Source organism: Parasteatoda tepidariorum, chromosome 2 (assembly GCF_982258835.1).
Source record: "Parasteatoda tepidariorum strain Cologne lab strain chromosome 2, Ptep-v5.0, whole genome shotgun sequence".
Classification (NCBI taxonomy): Eukaryota; Metazoa; Arthropoda; class Arachnida; order Araneae; family Theridiidae; genus Parasteatoda; species Parasteatoda tepidariorum.
The window spans coordinates 17,926,392-17,944,209 of NC_141756.1; the positions used below are offsets into that span (position 1 = coordinate 17,926,392).

Genomic DNA, 17,818 nt, shown 5'->3' on the forward strand with positions numbered 1-17,818 from the left:
ATACTGGTGGACAGCTCCCCTGCTCGCTAACGCTCGTCAACCCCCAAAAATTGCTACTCAATCTTATATGGTTTGCGTCGCAAACCAAGCTCGCATCGCTCGCTACTAACTTAGGTACATTTCAAATACACAAAATTCTAAGAATTCAAAGCAATCATTCAAATCCATATAACAACTTTTTTTCTGAAAAAATTACATCTTTTTAGTAAATACTAAGTCATTAAAATAAATCTGAATTCAAATAAATGACATGTAATTCGTTAAACCTATTAGAAATGTGCTATAATATAAAATCTTAAAGCGTAACAGCACGACTGAGATTCATTTTTCAATGAATAAGTATTAACAATAATAAAACAAATAAATTCGTGATATAAATCAAAAATCGTCAAATAAATTCGTAATATATAAATTCGTGAAAAAAAGCGCTTTCGACAAAATACTAAAATAGAGATCTATCGACAAAGACTACTCACTTCTGCCTAGTTTAATAGTATGAGATTGCCGCAGCTGATAGGGTGAATTTCGGAAGAGATCACATTTGGTGAGAATGCTCCCTCTGGTTACTTCCGTTTCCGTTTTCAAAAGCGCTATATGTTGAGCCACCTCAGCTAGATTTGGCATGTGACATTTTTAGCGGCAATCATTGGTCGATTCACCGTGTAAGAGAAATAGTAATGTAAACAAAACAAAGCAAACGTTGCCACCGACGGAAAAGAAAAAAAGGCCAAAATTTGGGAGCCTAAATTCGTGAAAAAAAAGCGCTTTCGACAAAATACTAAAATAGAGATCTATCGACAAGGACTACACACTTCTGCCTAGCTTAAGGTTTTTTTTAGTTTCCGTTTTTAAAAGTGCTGCATGTTGAGCCACCTCAGCTAGATTTGGCATGTGACATTTTTAGCGGCAATCATTGGTCGATTTTCTAGCGTTGCCATTCGGGGAGTCGTAATGAGACTTTTTTTGTCGCCGTGTACGAGAAATATATATATAGATAGTAAAATTATAGCATGAATTTGAAATAAAGGGTTATAAAAATTTCGGGATTCTGTGTAAGTTCATTTCTTAATCAAAGTTATATGAAAAATACTAAATAAAGAGTATTTTTTATAATGAAATGATAAATTGATAAATACTAAAAGTGTCTGTAATTTCGTCTCATATAATTTATAAAGAGAACTATTGCCCGTAAAACAATAGTATAGATAATAATAACGAATAACAATAGTAAATTTTTCTGATCAAATATTCGGATCTAATGGAAGCTGGTTAGCATTAAAACATTCATGGGACTTGTAGAAACGGTTTTCAATTTAAAGCTCGTCACGAAACTTACAAAAGCGCGTCCCAAAACGTATGTCTGGAAAGTAATTTCTACGTTTTAAGCTGATTGTGTAGTGATTTAGCTGATCTTCGTAAAAATCAACTCCGATACCATTCCTGCTTATTGTCATTGTTATCCCTACATCTTTAGTCAAATATGACCTCCCCTTATCACCCCCTCTTCTTCCCGATATTTTAAGGCTATGGATTTGATTTCATGTGAGAAATAATTTTAAACGTCTGAGGAGCTAGAGAAGTTCCGAAACATGACAATTTCCAGAAAAGAGGAAGATTTTGGATGGATTTACCCACTTAAATCGTAATAAACGTTCTCTCATATTTTTTTTCGCTTGAAATTAATATATTTCATATTTCCCTACCTCCAAACGTCCCTAAATAACAAAGATGAAGAGGGGAAATGTCCCTTAGACTACGAAGGGTCAAAACTTAAAAGGGTTAACTTCTAAGTTTTGAATATTCATTGCATGATGATTTCGCTATCAAAAATTTTAAATAATATTAGATTCATGTACCATTTTTAAATTTGATGATCAAAACAATTCTTACCACTGAATTCTCAGTCATACATAAAGCGATAAACGAAGAAAAGGCGTCGTTTAGGAAACGGTTCCTGTTGAAAGAAGTCCTATTTGGTTTCAGGAGAGCATTTTATAAGAGAATAAGCAAAAATAGTGTCAGAAAAACTCTTTTTTGCTGAGCTATAAGCATATGCATTAATCTAAAACAAATTAGCAATAGTAACATGAAAAATTTATATATGAAATGAAAATTTTACATATGAAAATTTTAATATGTTTATAAAAGGTTTCAGAAAATTTTTTGGAAGATGTGGAAATTATTACAGCTATGAATTTTAAAAGTTCTATCAAAATCAAGAATTTTATATATGGAATCTTTAGTTTACTGGCTTTTCTTCCATCTATTTTTTTGCGTTAGAAATTACAGTATAAAATTCATTAAATTTGAAACCAAGATCCAAGTATAGAAATAACTTTTTACTTAAACTATATTCTTAGCTTTGTTCAAATTTATTAGTTTCGCTTCATCAACTATCGATTTCAGAAATGATAAATTTTAGGTGCTCTTTAAAGATGATGTAATAAAACCACCTTTTCTTACAAAGGAAGGAACTCTTACGTACTGAATAGAATTCATTACAATTTTTGATAAAAAGCATGATTTATAGGAAAAAAATTAAAATAAATTCAAAACAGATTAATTTAGGGTAAACAAATTTCATAAGTACACTGAAAAAAAGTGTTTCTCAAAATTGAGTAAAAATGTGCCAAATTATATTCGAAACGAAGAATAATTGAACTTAAAACCACGTGTACTCAAAATTAAAACATCATATACTCATTTTTGAGCGAATTCTTAAATATGTTATAAAGGGAAAAATGTGCGAAAGAGATGTTCGCTAGCATGATTCGAACCGAGACTTCCGGTTTCGTAGCAGGATGTTCCAGCTATCATAGCTGAACACCCTAGTCTAAGAAGAGTTATGAAGCTCTATTTAGTGACCATCGCAATGACACGTCATGACATGCTAATTTCCAATTTACAAAGGGTTGCAATTTTGAAATTTAATGGTCCCAATAGCTTAATCAGGAGATAGGTTGCTTTAATTATTTTTTTTTTTTGCTTTACTTAAAAAATTTTAAGCGAATAGAATGTATGTCATGGTGTGTCATTGCTGTAGATATAGCTTCTAACTCTCCCTGGACTGGGGTGTACAATTATGGCGGTTGAAACATCTTGCTGCGAAACCGAAGGTCTTTGGTTCAAATCCTATCAGCAGCCAACGAACATGCGCGATTGTTCCTCCACATCAATTTTGAGACTATGAATTCCGCACAGAAATGAGGTTTCAATTTTAAATACATGTGTCAGAATAGCTCTGAAATTTCTGGCATATTTTTGCTCAATTCTGAAAAGAAACATTTTCTACAGTCTACAATTTTAATACAGGTTTTCAAGAACGATACATAACATTTGTTCTAATGATCTGATTTTCACAAACTGCAATCGTTTATAAGGGTGACCACAAATATTCTAATTTAGTTGGGCTTGCAGAAAAAAACACAAAAACAGACTTTCTCCGAATAATCATGTCTTTTTTTTCCAACGGATTTCGAAACATTGAAATATTGGAGGAAATTATTCTGGAAATATTGGAGGTAATTATTGAGTCTGGAAAATAGTGTCCTAATGGTTTCGGCAAAAGAGCTCGTGAAATATTGGGCCGATTTTAATCATTTCACTTTCTGCGCATTTAGCCAAAGTCTTAAAGGTAATCAAAAAGTTGTTTCACACACTTATAAAGCCAGTTAACCCAATTTTTATTACTTTTAATTATATTTCATTACTTAAATTAATAATGGTGAAAAAATTTGAAAATTATCCAATATTTTTTACGTCTTTTCATTTAAAACTATGTAACCTTAAGAGGCAAAACTGGAAACTTCAGCAAAATTAATTACTAGTTTTTGAGTTATAGAATTTGAAAGAACCCATACTCTTAAAGTTCTATTTCTTAAAAATTTTTAGATCATTTTTATTCAAATTTTGCAGTTTATTTAAAATTACATGATTAAAAATTATGTAAAATTTTGTATAACTTACAGTTTAAAATTTTTTCTTCTATTTTTAAGTAAATAAAAAATAATAAAAAAAGTAAAAACACTTTTTGCATAGGACATTAAATATTATCGTATTCTAGAAGTTTTGACCATGTTTTTTTCTGTGTTGAGTCTCAGTTCAAATCAAAAGTAGGTGGAAAATATAAGTTTCTAACGTTTCTTTTTCACTGTCAGCATTTTTGCCAAAATGAATTTATTGACAATTTAAATATAGACCATTTTTTGAGTAGCTGAAATTTTAACAACAATTCTGTTCTTTATTCTAATACTTTTTACTATTACTTCTTAAATGATGCAAACAGAATTTATTGTCAGTCGAGATAACAACTATTTTCCATGTGTACTACAAAAACAAAGTTCTCTTTTTTTTTTAAAAGTTTTGTATGTAGAGAAAGAACACACTAAACTAAAAAAGAGAAAATATAAAAATAAAGTAAAATAATTTACAAATTACGTTGTTCAAGTGGAAAAAAATAGTTTTACTAATACAGAGAAAATAATTTTATTCTCATCAAATCTCAAAAGAAATTCATAGCTAAATAAATTATTTGTCACTTTTTACTATGCTTGAAAAGCTTAGCTTTCTTAGAAAAAAGCTTAGTTTTTATTTTAGTTCAAAAATGAAATTTTTAAAACTATCTTGCAACAGTAAAGCAAAAAAAAAGAAAAAAAGAAATAGAATAATTTTAATTTAAAATGTATGACACACTTGTCCTAAACTTAATAAAATAATTTAAAAAAGCAAAGCAAACTTCAGAGATTACGACATTTATCTCCAAACATAAATCTAGTTTTTTATGTTTATTTCAAGGCAGTTTCGAAGTCAGGAGGAAGGTGCAATTTTTATAGCTCAAAACAAAACACGTCAGAAAAAATATATGGATAACCTCTACAAAAATAGAAATCTAAATTGCTATTCTAAAAATACTTTTTTCCTTAAATCTTCATGCTTTATTTCTAAAAAATCGCATAAATAAAATTAATATTTCTTTTCAATACATAGAGTATTGATACTAAAGCCGAATTTGAAAAACTCTATACATATAAAAATGAATATCTGTGGATATGTATGTTCTTTATAGACTTCTAAACCATCAAACAGAAAGCGATGAAATTTGGCATACAGATAGTTTCAAACACGAGAAAGGTCACTGTCAACATTAGAACATTCTACGACAAATCATTCCAACAGGATGAGCGAAAAACGAAATGGAATATTTTGATTGGTTAAGCTTTAGCCATTGTTTTAAATTTAAGGAATCAATTTTCACATGCTTTAAAGATGCATCAGTGATAATTGCTAGCGCATAGCTCTGTTTGATCAAAAATAGTTTATTGCACTCATTTAAATATTTAATTATTTTATATTCGCTATTCGCGATCGCAACGAACTATAGGGGGCGTTGTTGTATGAGACTAATACCTGCGATTTCTATATGAACAGTCATTCAGTTACTCTAGAGACGTCTTTAATGTAGCGTGTAACATTGTAACGTTCCTTCTTTATCATAGCTTATTAAATTTAAAAAAGAAAAATGTTTGATATCCTTTCTTATGCAACCAAAAACAAGATGGCATCGCTTTTTTTAAAGAAGGAACATCCAAAACACATCTGAAAAATATTTGTAAATAAACAGAAAAAAATATGTATCTTCTTATTAGAGTTAAACCTAATGCCTGAGAAATAGTTTTACTAAATTTTATGATATAACATGAAAGGCCTATTTAAACTTTACATTCCATAGTTTTAAGAATCATATTACTTCAAGCATTTAAATAAGCGAGAAGTATACATAAGCTTCATAATTTTATTTAATTTAATTTTGTAAAAAAAGTTCTTTGACAACAATTTTTATCAAAAAATTTTAAGTTTTAATAAAAATCATTATTTAGAAACTAAAAAACGTAAAATAAAGAATGCTTACGATACAAAGCAAAAAAGAAAAAACCAATTCTAAAAATCCCTTACATTAAGATAAACAACTTTCATGTTTTTTTCTTTTTGATTCATAATCGAACGCAGAAAGCCATTCTATAGAAAACTATCAAATAAGAAAAAAATTACTTAAAAGTAAAATTTTTTATTTTATAAAAATTAACACTTACCTGCTTTATAAATCAGAAGAATTCCAAAATGATTTGTTCTTCGATTTTTGTTACCATTTTTTAGTGCTACGAAAATGCGTCTTTGGGATTTGCCAAAAATAGAACAAGATGCAATTTTATTTTTTCAGGAGCGAAATATTTTGCCCGTTGTCCACCGAAATCCGATAAACTACTCTGATTTTAAATAAAGTGTTTCATTTTATGATTTGTCGCAAAAATTTTTGTGTAGATTGGTGGCACTTAAAAACCGCCAAATCTGTAGTTGCGGTGCCGTTATTACGTAAGTACCGAATTTTTATTCCATACTTTTTTGAATCATATTACTTCAAACAGTAGAATATGCAAGAAGTATACATTAACACATAATGTTATACCATTTAATTTTTCGAAACGATTATTTTAACAATTTTTATCAAAAAATTATAAACTAAAAAACGTAAAATAAAGTACTCTTAGGATAAAAAAACGATTTTAAAAATTCATCATATTGAAATAAAAAACTTCCATATTGTTTCTCTTTTTGTTCTTATAGTTCTTAATCAGACGTAAAAAAGCATTCTGTAGAGAACTATCATCAAATGAAAAAGAAATATTTACAAGCAAATTTTTTATAGTAAAAATCATTGCACTTACCTGATTTATAATTCCCGGAGAATTCCAAAATGATATGTTTCTTGTTTGAAAACTTTATTCTCAAATAATAGATACATAGTTTATCCCTTCATTACTTTTAGATAACATACTACACAGCAAAATTTTATAATTGATATGAATTTGAATATGTAGCTAAAAACAGAATAGCTGAATTCTAGTTGAACTTATTCTTTCAAAACTAAAAAATACTTACCAAGAAAACGATTAAAATTAATCAAGAATCAGCACAAATGGCACTATTTCAAATAACTTGGATAATTTTTTATTATTGTTTTCCGAATTATATGGATACAGAAATATATACTATTCTATAACGAAGAAGAATATTCTATAACTATTACAATTCTGTATGTTCTAAATTCATATTTATTCACTGGAATGACGAAAGCAATGTTGACTTCGCTTTAATTCGTAATGAATTGAAGACAGAAGAAATGCATTTTACCTTAATACACACATCTGTAACAGTATCCGAAATCGGAAGTCATCAGTTGCAAGTTTGTTGATAATAGAAATTAAAAATTATTGAGGAATTTTTCTTCAAATGTTTGGCGTGTTCTGTTCCTGAAAGATTTACTAATATTCTGGAGATTTTTTTCAAGTTCTTCGGCCTTTTCCTTAGGGAAATTTTGTTTCTTATTTGCTGCTAAAAAATGGCGGCTAATTCTATCAATGATTTTGATGGAACTAAATGAAAACGTGATAAATTAATGTTTGATATTTACAGGCTCCTGCTAGAGGGCGTACCCGAGCGTTGCGATCGCGAATGTCAGATGAATTCAATTAACATAACGTGGTAGCACGTGTGGTCTACATCACCAAGTTTATACTTTGTCTGATACCACGTGCTTTTATTTTATTTATATTAATTCTTTTAAACGTGTTTCTAAAAAAAATTACTTATTTAAAATCAACGGTAATTGAATCGAAACAAAATATTTATGTAATCAAAAGCAACAATTAATGGGAAAGTGGTACGAATTCGTTTAGGAGAAACATAAAAAATTTGAGCCAATGAGGCTTAATTTCGCCAATTATGCTTAATTAATTAAGCCAATTAATTAAGTCGATGAGATCAATTAATTAATTAAGTCAATGAGATATTAATTATTTAGATGTAATTTTTAATGTGTTCTGTAATGAATATTTTTAATTTATATTTCTTGAATTCTTATCAAATACACAGTTAAAGAAAATATACTCTCATTAAGGGTCACAAAATAATATTTAAGCGAGAGAAAAACGAAAACACTACTGCCTTTCGGGTGCAAAAAGTTTAAACCAGCTTGATCGACGGATGACATTTGGAGGTTTTTCTATTTAATAAACTTCTCTCCATCTATTGTGTTTTTTTTAATAATATTTCCTTCATTAAGTAGTAAACCCTCGTTTTTTTCCATCCTGGAAAGTATTTTGTGGTCGTTACGAAACAACTTAAATATTATCTGAACAAACTTCAATATACAAACACATTTTAATTTCTTTTCTTCATAATTTTTTTATCTGTAAAATAAAATTATTCTTTACGCGCTGTCATCACATTTTGCTTGAAATCAGTTTATCGGCTTTTTCATTTCTGTACGTCGAAGGTAGAGGACACAATGTTACAAAAATATAATTCTTACGAGCTCTTTTGAGTTACTTGAGTTTTTTGAGATTTGGAAAGTGCATATTCTATTCTGATGATTTTCGTTAAGAATAACAATTTTAATATCATGTAACGAAAATAACACGATAAACACAATTTAAAAATGCAAATTTTTGGAAAGATAGTAATTTATCGTATAATTCGTAAAATTAAGAAACTATTTTTTTTTCAATCTCTGAGAAATTTATGAAAGTAATATAATACTTTTTTCTCACACAATCCATGAAACTTTTACCAAATTTATTACGAAACTTTTCGATGAAAACATTACAAAGTTAGCCAACGCATTGTTTGTGATTTGAATAATAATTCAATTTAAGCTTAAAAGACAAGCTTTAATGTAAGAAAGAATGAATAATATGAGTAATCCAGACACAATAAATAATGTCAAAATTGCCAAATATTCCTGCAAAGTAATTTTAAATTCGAATCGGACAAACAACTAACTTAGGTTGTTTTTCCGAACTTAGGTTAGTTGCGTACAATGTCTGTCTCATCTTCAATAAATTAGCATAGATTAGGATTTAATGCATTTATAGTAATATCATCAATAGTAATCACAGTGTTACGAAAGGTGCTGCGTAATTATTATCACATATTTGCGCAATTTTCAAAAAAAAATATTAACCATGAATTCATTCATATTATATTTTTCATGATGGCAATTAATATCATTTCATCATAACTGTCTGAGATGTTTATTAGTCTTTTACAATCTAGTTGTTTGTTTTTTGGAATGAAAAATTTAATACCATACTATGATTTAAATTTCCCAGCTTTTCGAAAAATTAAATATAATCACTTTCTAATATCAGATTTGATTCATTTGTGAAAGACATTGTTTCCATCCATTCCTTCATATCATATTTTTTTTTCGCTCGTTAATTTCAACCTTTTATAATCGACTTGTTTACTTTTATGAACGTTAACTTAGTCGAATGTATAATTTATTTTAAAATTCCTAAAATAGTTTAATCTTTTTATATATTTTTTTCTTACGTAATGGGCTTTTTCTCTCCGTTCCATCAAAAAACAAAGTTATATCTCATTACTGTGAATAAATGGGAAGATGACCATTATTTAAAAGACCTTCTGTATCACAACTTATTCAAAAGCTAATTGTTGAAACTAAAAGCAACTCTCTATAAATTACATTTTCTCTAATAAATATCATTTTCTCATCGCACGGAAATGTGCAAAACATGTAGAATAAGATAAAGACAAAATCTAACTTGGTCAGTATTTCTTCTTTTTAATGAAATTAAAATCAAAATTATTCAATATACTAAACATTCTAGCATATATAAGAAACTGTCGTCCTTGAAAGAGCTTTCGAAGAGTGAATGTCCTTGAAAAGTGGCAGAAGTGTTATAAACTATGCACCGTTTATCTGGTTGTTCGTGAGATGAACAAAACGATTTATTCTTCATAGTTCTTCGCATAATTATATATATTCTATATATTCTATAACATTATATATTCTATAACAGCATTTATTTTTATTTCACTTTACTTTTTAACAAACCTCAGTATTTCCATTCTGTCCTGATATCTTGTTAAGAGAAATGTACTTAAAGAATATACTTAAAAAACTTTGCTTTATTATTTTTTTTGTGTAGAATGAAATTTTAATATTATTAAATTTATACTGTATATTGCTCCAGTATGCATACATATAATAAAATAAAGAATGTGTCCGTCTGTGTGTCTGCATACTGCATAGGGGGTATACCGAAGGCTATAAAAGTATGATATTCAACATGAAGTTAATTAAGCACAAATGTAAGCAAATTACGAAGTCCAATTCATTCAAATATAAATATATATCAAGTTATTTTTAATTCAAATACATATAGAAAAGGAAATTTCTCATTGGTTTAGTGAAAGCTATTGTTTTAAATAAATGTATTAGCAATCCAATTCAAATATTTATAACAACTAAACACAGGGTAATAACTATAGGCCGTACCCACCCTAGAGCTATAGATATAAAAGTGGTGTCTAAATATAGTAAAGTGACTAAAAATTGCACGATAAAATCACATATATACTGCTGTTATTAGCAATACTATCTCTATACTTGATGAAAGGAAAAAGTCAATCACAAAGTATGACTGAATTTGTACAAACAAACACCTTGTTGACACTTTTTTGAAATGTAAATGCAATGCTTTGTGTAGCATGGACTTACAAAAGCAAAGTCATTTTATAATCATATTTACGGTACTATAAAAAAACAACCATAATAAGCTATAAAAATAAGGCTGTAATTTTCTGCTATAAGGTTCAATTTGCATTAGAATTATATTTCATAAGATTTTCAAAAAAAAATTTCTCAAGCTTTTTCAAACTGTAATCGTTAGTGCCTCTTTCCTTAATGACTGATATCGAAATGACTCAGTTTTGAAAACAAAATGTATTTATATTTTAGCTCCCAACATAAAACAATTTGCCTAGTTTGATGTGGAATGTTTCACAAATATTCTAAAAAAGTAAATCAAAAGAAAAACCAATTTCTTTTCTTCTTTAATGAAAAAGGAACATAGTTTTTTTGCTAAGACAAACAATCTAATTGTTACGATTAATATCCTATTGTCGTTACATGTAGTCTTCCTAATATACAATCAAAAAAGAAACTTATTTCATGCGTATTTTACTGCTTGCTTTAACATTTAAAAAATGGTAGCGTTGTGTAATTATAACTTAAGTGATGATAATTAATCGGAAATTTTTATCTGCATTTATTTGTTGGCATCATTAAAAAAGAGGAACACAAGCTGAGAAAATTAATCGTTCGTGTTAATCGAATCCTTTGACGTAATAGAACTTCTAATGAAAAAAATCCATGCTCATCAAAAACATTAAATTGACACTATATCGACTATCATAATTCTTAAGGTGATAGAAAACCATTTTTCTTTCAAATTCGTTGCTAATTATCTAATATTTCTCTTTTCACTAATTACATATGTGAGAATTAATTTAATTGACGCCAATAGTTTGATAAAAAAAAAAAACTTAGGTAAGCTCTTCAACTGATCTTCACGCTTATCTTCGCTTTTTTTTTCAGCTTGTCAAGGAACTGCAATTTTTTGTCGTATTTATTTTTTATATTTGAATGCTTTAAATTGTTTAAAGCAATTCATTTTTTATTGTATTATTCGAACAGAGAATTTCAAATTCAACAAAACCTACACTTCTCAGTGTAGGTTTTGCTGAATTCGAAATTCTCTGTTCGAAAGCTCGGTTAAAACTATGTTAAAACTACCAGAATATGGTAACACGGACCACGTTTCTAGCTCTATGGGAACCCCAAAAAACTCGATAATTTTTACCGAAGCACTTTGGTAATAATTTTGGTAAAATTAACAATAAAGTATAATTTTATAAAATATTATAAAATTAGGAAAATGTGGTAAAATGTGGTAATTTTATCATGATATCTTAGAGCATGGCATAAAAAAAACCATTTATTCGGTTAAATTTACTCTTCAGTTATGTTTTTTTTTCCTAAACATGTGGTGGTAAGAACTATAATTTTGAACCAGAATTTACCTCTAAGCCGTTATCATATGAACAGAAAAATAACCAAAAAAATGGTTTCAATTCCCTTTATATTTTGCTTTTTATTACGTACTAGCTGAATACCCTTTCTTCGCACGGGGAGAGTAAAAAATAAATAAAAAATAAATAAATCAGTATTGAGAAACACTACGAAATCATACTTAAAACTGAAAATCATATAACGACACAATTAAAGAACTTAGTGGAAGAACCAGGTAAGTGAAATTTTTGGGGGAATTACTGAATCAGAGTGAATTAAAAAAGTGGTTGCATCAATTTATTTCAAATTAGGCAGGGGTAAATAAATTAAAACAGACAAATATTTTCCCATCGTTCTAATAAATTGGTAATAAAATAGTTCGGATGCAACTTTTTTTTTGTTCTGAAAATGTTACTTACCTGGTTCTTCCTCTAAGTTTTTTAATTAATGCAGTTAAAATAATTACAATTTTTTTATTTAATACTATTTGCTGCTCTTTATCGTGACTTTGCGCTATTGAAGTTAGTAAAAGCCGTTTTTTGTAGTTTATCCCATTAGAACAAATATTAAATATATTTAGTATCACTTCGCATGATGCTATTGCACTATCAACTAATTTTCTAAGGTACATATCCCTTTCAAGGACCGTAAAACGCTTATTTCCAAAGTATGAGTATTAAAACTGCTAAGTATTGCTGCGGTCTTAATAATCACCAAATATATAAATTTAATATTTTATACCTATATTAGTATATTTGGAACATATTACATAACCCTTCAACATTTCTATCACATAATACATTGCTAACATTAGTTAAGCATATTGTCGTCAATGATAGTATGATGATATCTAATGGTTATTCTAGATAAATATCTTCACTCCATTACTTCTGCGTTCTAATACACAGTAAATTTATTTTATTTCAATATGCATATACTACCTAAATTAAGCGTCATTGTCGTCAATAATGATATGGCATTTTCTTTTACGTTTCTTCTAAGCGAATTAGTAACAATTTTCCATTAATTTTGCCTTATTCAATTACCGTTGATTTTAGGTCATTATTTTTTAGAAACACGTTTTAAGAGAATTAATGTCAATTGGGTATAATATTAAAAAAACACAACTACTTCCACTTAGTAGGAATAACATTTACCATGACGCAATGCTAAATTCTATGCCACTATCCACATAAATGCCACTATCCACATAAATCAATTATTAATCAAAAATCGAATATCAATTACTTTTCTTTATAATGCCATAAAATCTGGCGAGCAGCTATTTAAACGATCAAACACTTCGTTTGTTTATTTGTGGCTTGAAGTTAGACTCGCAGAAAATGCCGTTCGTGGGTTAAATTTAGTAGGAATAACACAACCTGTGACGTAGGCTATAGTATACCCAATTGAAAAAAGCGAGTGCTATCAGACTACTTAAAAAGTATAAATTTGGGGCCACGTAGTGTTGTTTATTTAATTTATCTGACACAGTGAATATAAAATAATTAAATATTTAAATCCATGTAATAAACTTTTTTTTATCAAATAGAGCTATAAGCTAGAAATTATCACTAATTTTATCTTTAAAATATATGAAAACTGAATCGCTTATAGTAAAATTTAAAGCAATGCTTAACGCTTAACCAATTAGATAATACACTCATTTTGTTTTTCACTCATCTCGCTTTAACAGTTCGTCGTAGAATGTTCTAATGTTGACAGTAACTTTCCTCGTACTTCAAACTATCCGTATGCCAAATTTCATTGCTTTCTGTTGGATTTTTTAGTAACCTATAGAGGATACCCACACACGGATATTTATTTTCATATGTATAGATTAGGCAGTGGTAAATAAAATAAAGCAAACAATTATTAGTCCCACCTTCTAATAAATTGGTAATAAAATAATTCGGATGCATGTGCTCTTTTTTCGTTCTGAAAATGTTCCTTATCTTGTTCTTCCACTAAATTTTTCAATTAATATAGCTAAAATAATCTCAATTTTTTTTTAACTTTATGTTGTATGCTCTAATCCTTGGTGGCTTTATGTTATTGAAGTAAGCAAAGCCCGTTGTTCGTAATTCATACCATTGACGGTTTTTTGCGGTTCTTCTGAACAAATAAATACCTTTACTCCATTTCTTTAGCTTTCTAGAATATTGCTTATTATTTTATTTCAATATGCATGTATTAATATAGTTAATTAAGCATAATTGGTGTAATTAAGACTCATTGGCGCCAATTGTTTATGTTTCTCCTAAACGAAATAGTACCATTTTCCCATTAATTGTTGCTTTTGATTACATAAATATTTTATTTCTATTCAATTACCGTTGGTTTTAAAGAAGTAATTTTTTAGAAACAAGCTTAAAAGAATTAATATAAATAAAATAAAACCACATGGTATCAGACAAAGTATAAACTTGTTGACGTAGCCCACACGTGCTACCTCGTAATGTGTTCATTGAATTAATTTGACATAGCGAATATGAAATAATTAAATATTTAAATACGTGCAATAGACTATTTTTTGATCAAACAGCTACGATAGCAATACGCTAGCGATTATCACTGATGCTAGCATACGCTAGCAATTATCACTGATGTATATTTAAAATATGTGAAAATTGATTCGTTAAATTTAAAACAATGGTTAACGCTTAACAATCAAAATATTCCATTTCGATTTTCACTCATCCTGTTAAAACGATTTTTCGCAGAATGTTCTAATGTTGACCGTGACCTTCCTAGTGCTTGAAACTATCTGTATGCCAAATTTCATCGCTTTCTGTTGGATGGTTTAGGAGTCTGTAAAGGACACGCGCACGCACACACACACACAGACATTCATTTATGTATAGCATATAGATTACCAGAATTTATTTTTATTTTTTTTACCAGATATGCCCTTCCCATACAATATTGTAATTTTACCACATTAATTTTACCACATACAATTTTACCACATGCACAATATTGTAATTTTACCACAATTTGTTTCTCCAAGTAGATTTATCACAAATGATGTTATAACTATAAATACTGGGGTCGAGATAGCCTAATCCGGCCGGCCGAAGACTCCCGTGTAGGGAATGTTAACTGGTGTTAAATCTGTCGGGTCACAAAGTCCTCTATGTTCCCATAGCAAATTATACCTCTGAGGGTACTGGATTGGAGATTGATCTATTTCAGGTCAAAATAACGATCTTTGGATGAATGTATGAATGGGTTCGCCCTATAAGCAGGTGTGACGTATGGATGCGGCAGAAGTCGAATTCTTGGCCATAAATGGCGCCACTGGAAAATAAGAACAATCGCAACCCCAGTGCCTTAATCACCTCCTACGAGAACAACATCTATAAAGGACATAATACTGCACTGCAAAGTTGGTTTTGAAATGTTGCAGCATAGCATTACCGGCAGTAAAGCAAGTCCACTTTCGTTTATCTTATTTTATCACTGACATTGAGCAGCCAATCCGTATCGGATTTCGGCTTATATCAAACTCCAAAGCCCTGTAAATTTTAATCCAACACAGAACAACCAACACTCCGTGAATTTTAATCCAACACATAATCCAATACCCCGCATTATAACAATTTTATCTTCGAGGAAAACTTTTTGAGTAAAGCTTAGCCACATTTGCCCCCGGTTATTATATTTAAGAGGTTTTTGAATTTTTCCTCCGAAGTATATCGCTAGTTTGTTGGGTTTAACGTCTAATCCAACAATAAATTTCTTTTAATTCAAAGTAAATTCCTTAGTTGCTTAAAATTATTCAGGATCAACAATATTTTACTTCTTTTTGACTCTGTTTCTTAAAACTTTGTCGGAAAGGAAAATTTAAAAAAAATAAATAAAATAAAGCAATTTAAGTGATTTAGACTTGGAGCAATGCGATGATTTTAAACTATATATATAATCTTGCCTTGAAGAATTATATAGTCTTCAGAACAGGTAAATATTTTAAAAATTATTAAACTTTTTTAAAAATCGCCAATTTGGTGAAATTTTTCCACCTGGATTAAAATCATCAAAATCACTACCTTATTCTCAGTTTTTGAAAATTTTTATGAGTTCAAGTAATGCAGCATTGGAGTAGGGTTTTACGTACTACAAACGCTTTTCATTTTCACAAAACTGAAGCCTTTCTCCGCATTGACGTTTTGCACCATTTGCAAAATAAACATAGACTGCGCTGGTTTTAGACAGGCTAAACTTTACCTAACAGTCATGAGTAACAGTTGCAAACTCCCAACAGTTATAAAAACAGCATATTTTCACAAAAAAGCATCATTTCATATAAAAGATGAAGCCTTCGAAAAACAGTCTTATATGTTTGTTTGTTTTTTAACCGAAATTATTCGAGTTTTTTACTTCTTTCTTTTAAACATGCAATTAATTTGATATATTTAATGTTATCACTTACAGTTTGTCATTTCGTTATCAATCAAAATGATTAAAAAAAGTGTTTGTCAGAAATGATTATTTCGCTAAATTTTAATCCTTTTTTTAACATCTACCTCACACATCACGCGAGGCATTCTTCCCAAAATTCTTAAAAACATTTTTGTTTTTAAGTACATTTTTGTTTTGACTGGATACACTTCATTTCATACAGCTGTACACATACCTATAAGAGTTTGAAGGAAAAAATTCAGCTTATTTATTGGCGAATAAAAGCGGTTGAGTCATGCCACGATTTTGAATAACGTATCTCGGCACGCCAAAGAAATCATTTTTTCAGAAAATGTCATACGAAACATTTGAAGGATATAAAAAGGTAAGGACAATTAATTGTTCCTACTTTATACTAATAACTTTTTGTTTTCCAACCTATTTTCGAAATCATAATTAAACTTTGATAAAATTTAAAGTTAAATTAGTCAGATCATTAAGGTAAATATTTAAAAGAAAGTTGCTATTAATTGATAAAAAAAGATAGTTCGTATATCTTCCCGAGGTTGAATAATATGATTTTCGGTGCATGTTTTCATAAAATTTGCTTTATTTAAATAAAAATATAAATCAATAAAATAGCCGGTAGTTTTGTTTGTAGTAATATATAAATTTTTTTTAAAGATATAATAATTTAATTTAAAATTTATGTTCATTTATTTAAGTTTTTTGCGTCATTCCCATTTTAAATTCTAAAAGAAATCTTAACTTCTGTTCACCTTATGTGGCAAGCTTGAGCACTTAAAAAAATCTATCCAGAAGCAAAGAATATTGACCGGTAAATGATATCAAATTCAGTAATGCTATTATTATTTTTTTAGTGTGAAAATTTAAAATTTTATCTTTGAAAGTTAGCAAAACGAGTCTTTAGTTGTAAAAAAAAAATAATAATAAATAAAAGACAACTACTCAAACAACACGAAATTGATCGGTTATTTTTTTTTCATTTATACTAATTGTTTCTGCATTGTGAATTATGTATATATTTTATACCAAATTAAATTATGTAATGAATACATGCTTTAATTTATGTATTAAGTTGTGTTATGAAAAGCCTGATATTTACTGATTCATGAAAAATTATACTCTTCATACATTATCACCATTTTCTGGACACAAAAATCTTTTTATCACCATTGCATTGCACAAATTTAATTCGCTGTAAAAGATAACATTTTAATATGATATGCTTGTTCGAATTTTGTTCTTAGTCATAATTGCTCAAAAAGTAATGTAATCTTCAGTAAAATCATTTATTTTTTTAAAAAATTTAAATGAACAGCACATTTTTTGTTTAATATTTTGGTTGGTATAGGTACAAGATATCTCGTTTATTTTGTTTGCTCATTTATTTTAATGAACTATATTCTAAATTTTGTTCACGTTTAACATAATGTAAAAAGCAATATTTATGACAAATTT

The 17,818-nt window shown here is 28.6% G+C and overlaps 1 protein-coding gene across 3 annotated transcripts in view; it reads left to right on the top strand.

Annotated features, from left to right (window-relative positions):
* Positions 1-17,818, top strand: part of LOC107454839 (uncharacterized) — a 64,731-nt gene that overhangs the window by 14,896 nt on the left and 32,017 nt on the right. Inside the window, exon 1 of one of the 3 annotated variants that reach the window (XM_016072159.5) lies at positions 16,441-16,721. The exons of the other annotated variants lie outside the window; for them this stretch is intronic. Coding sequence (XP_015927645.1) covers positions 16,689-16,721 — 33 coding nt within the window. The 5' untranslated portion in view covers positions 16,441-16,688. Of the gene's footprint in view, positions 1-16,440; positions 16,722-17,818 lie in introns of those variants that run through there. 3 annotated transcript variants of the gene reach the window in all.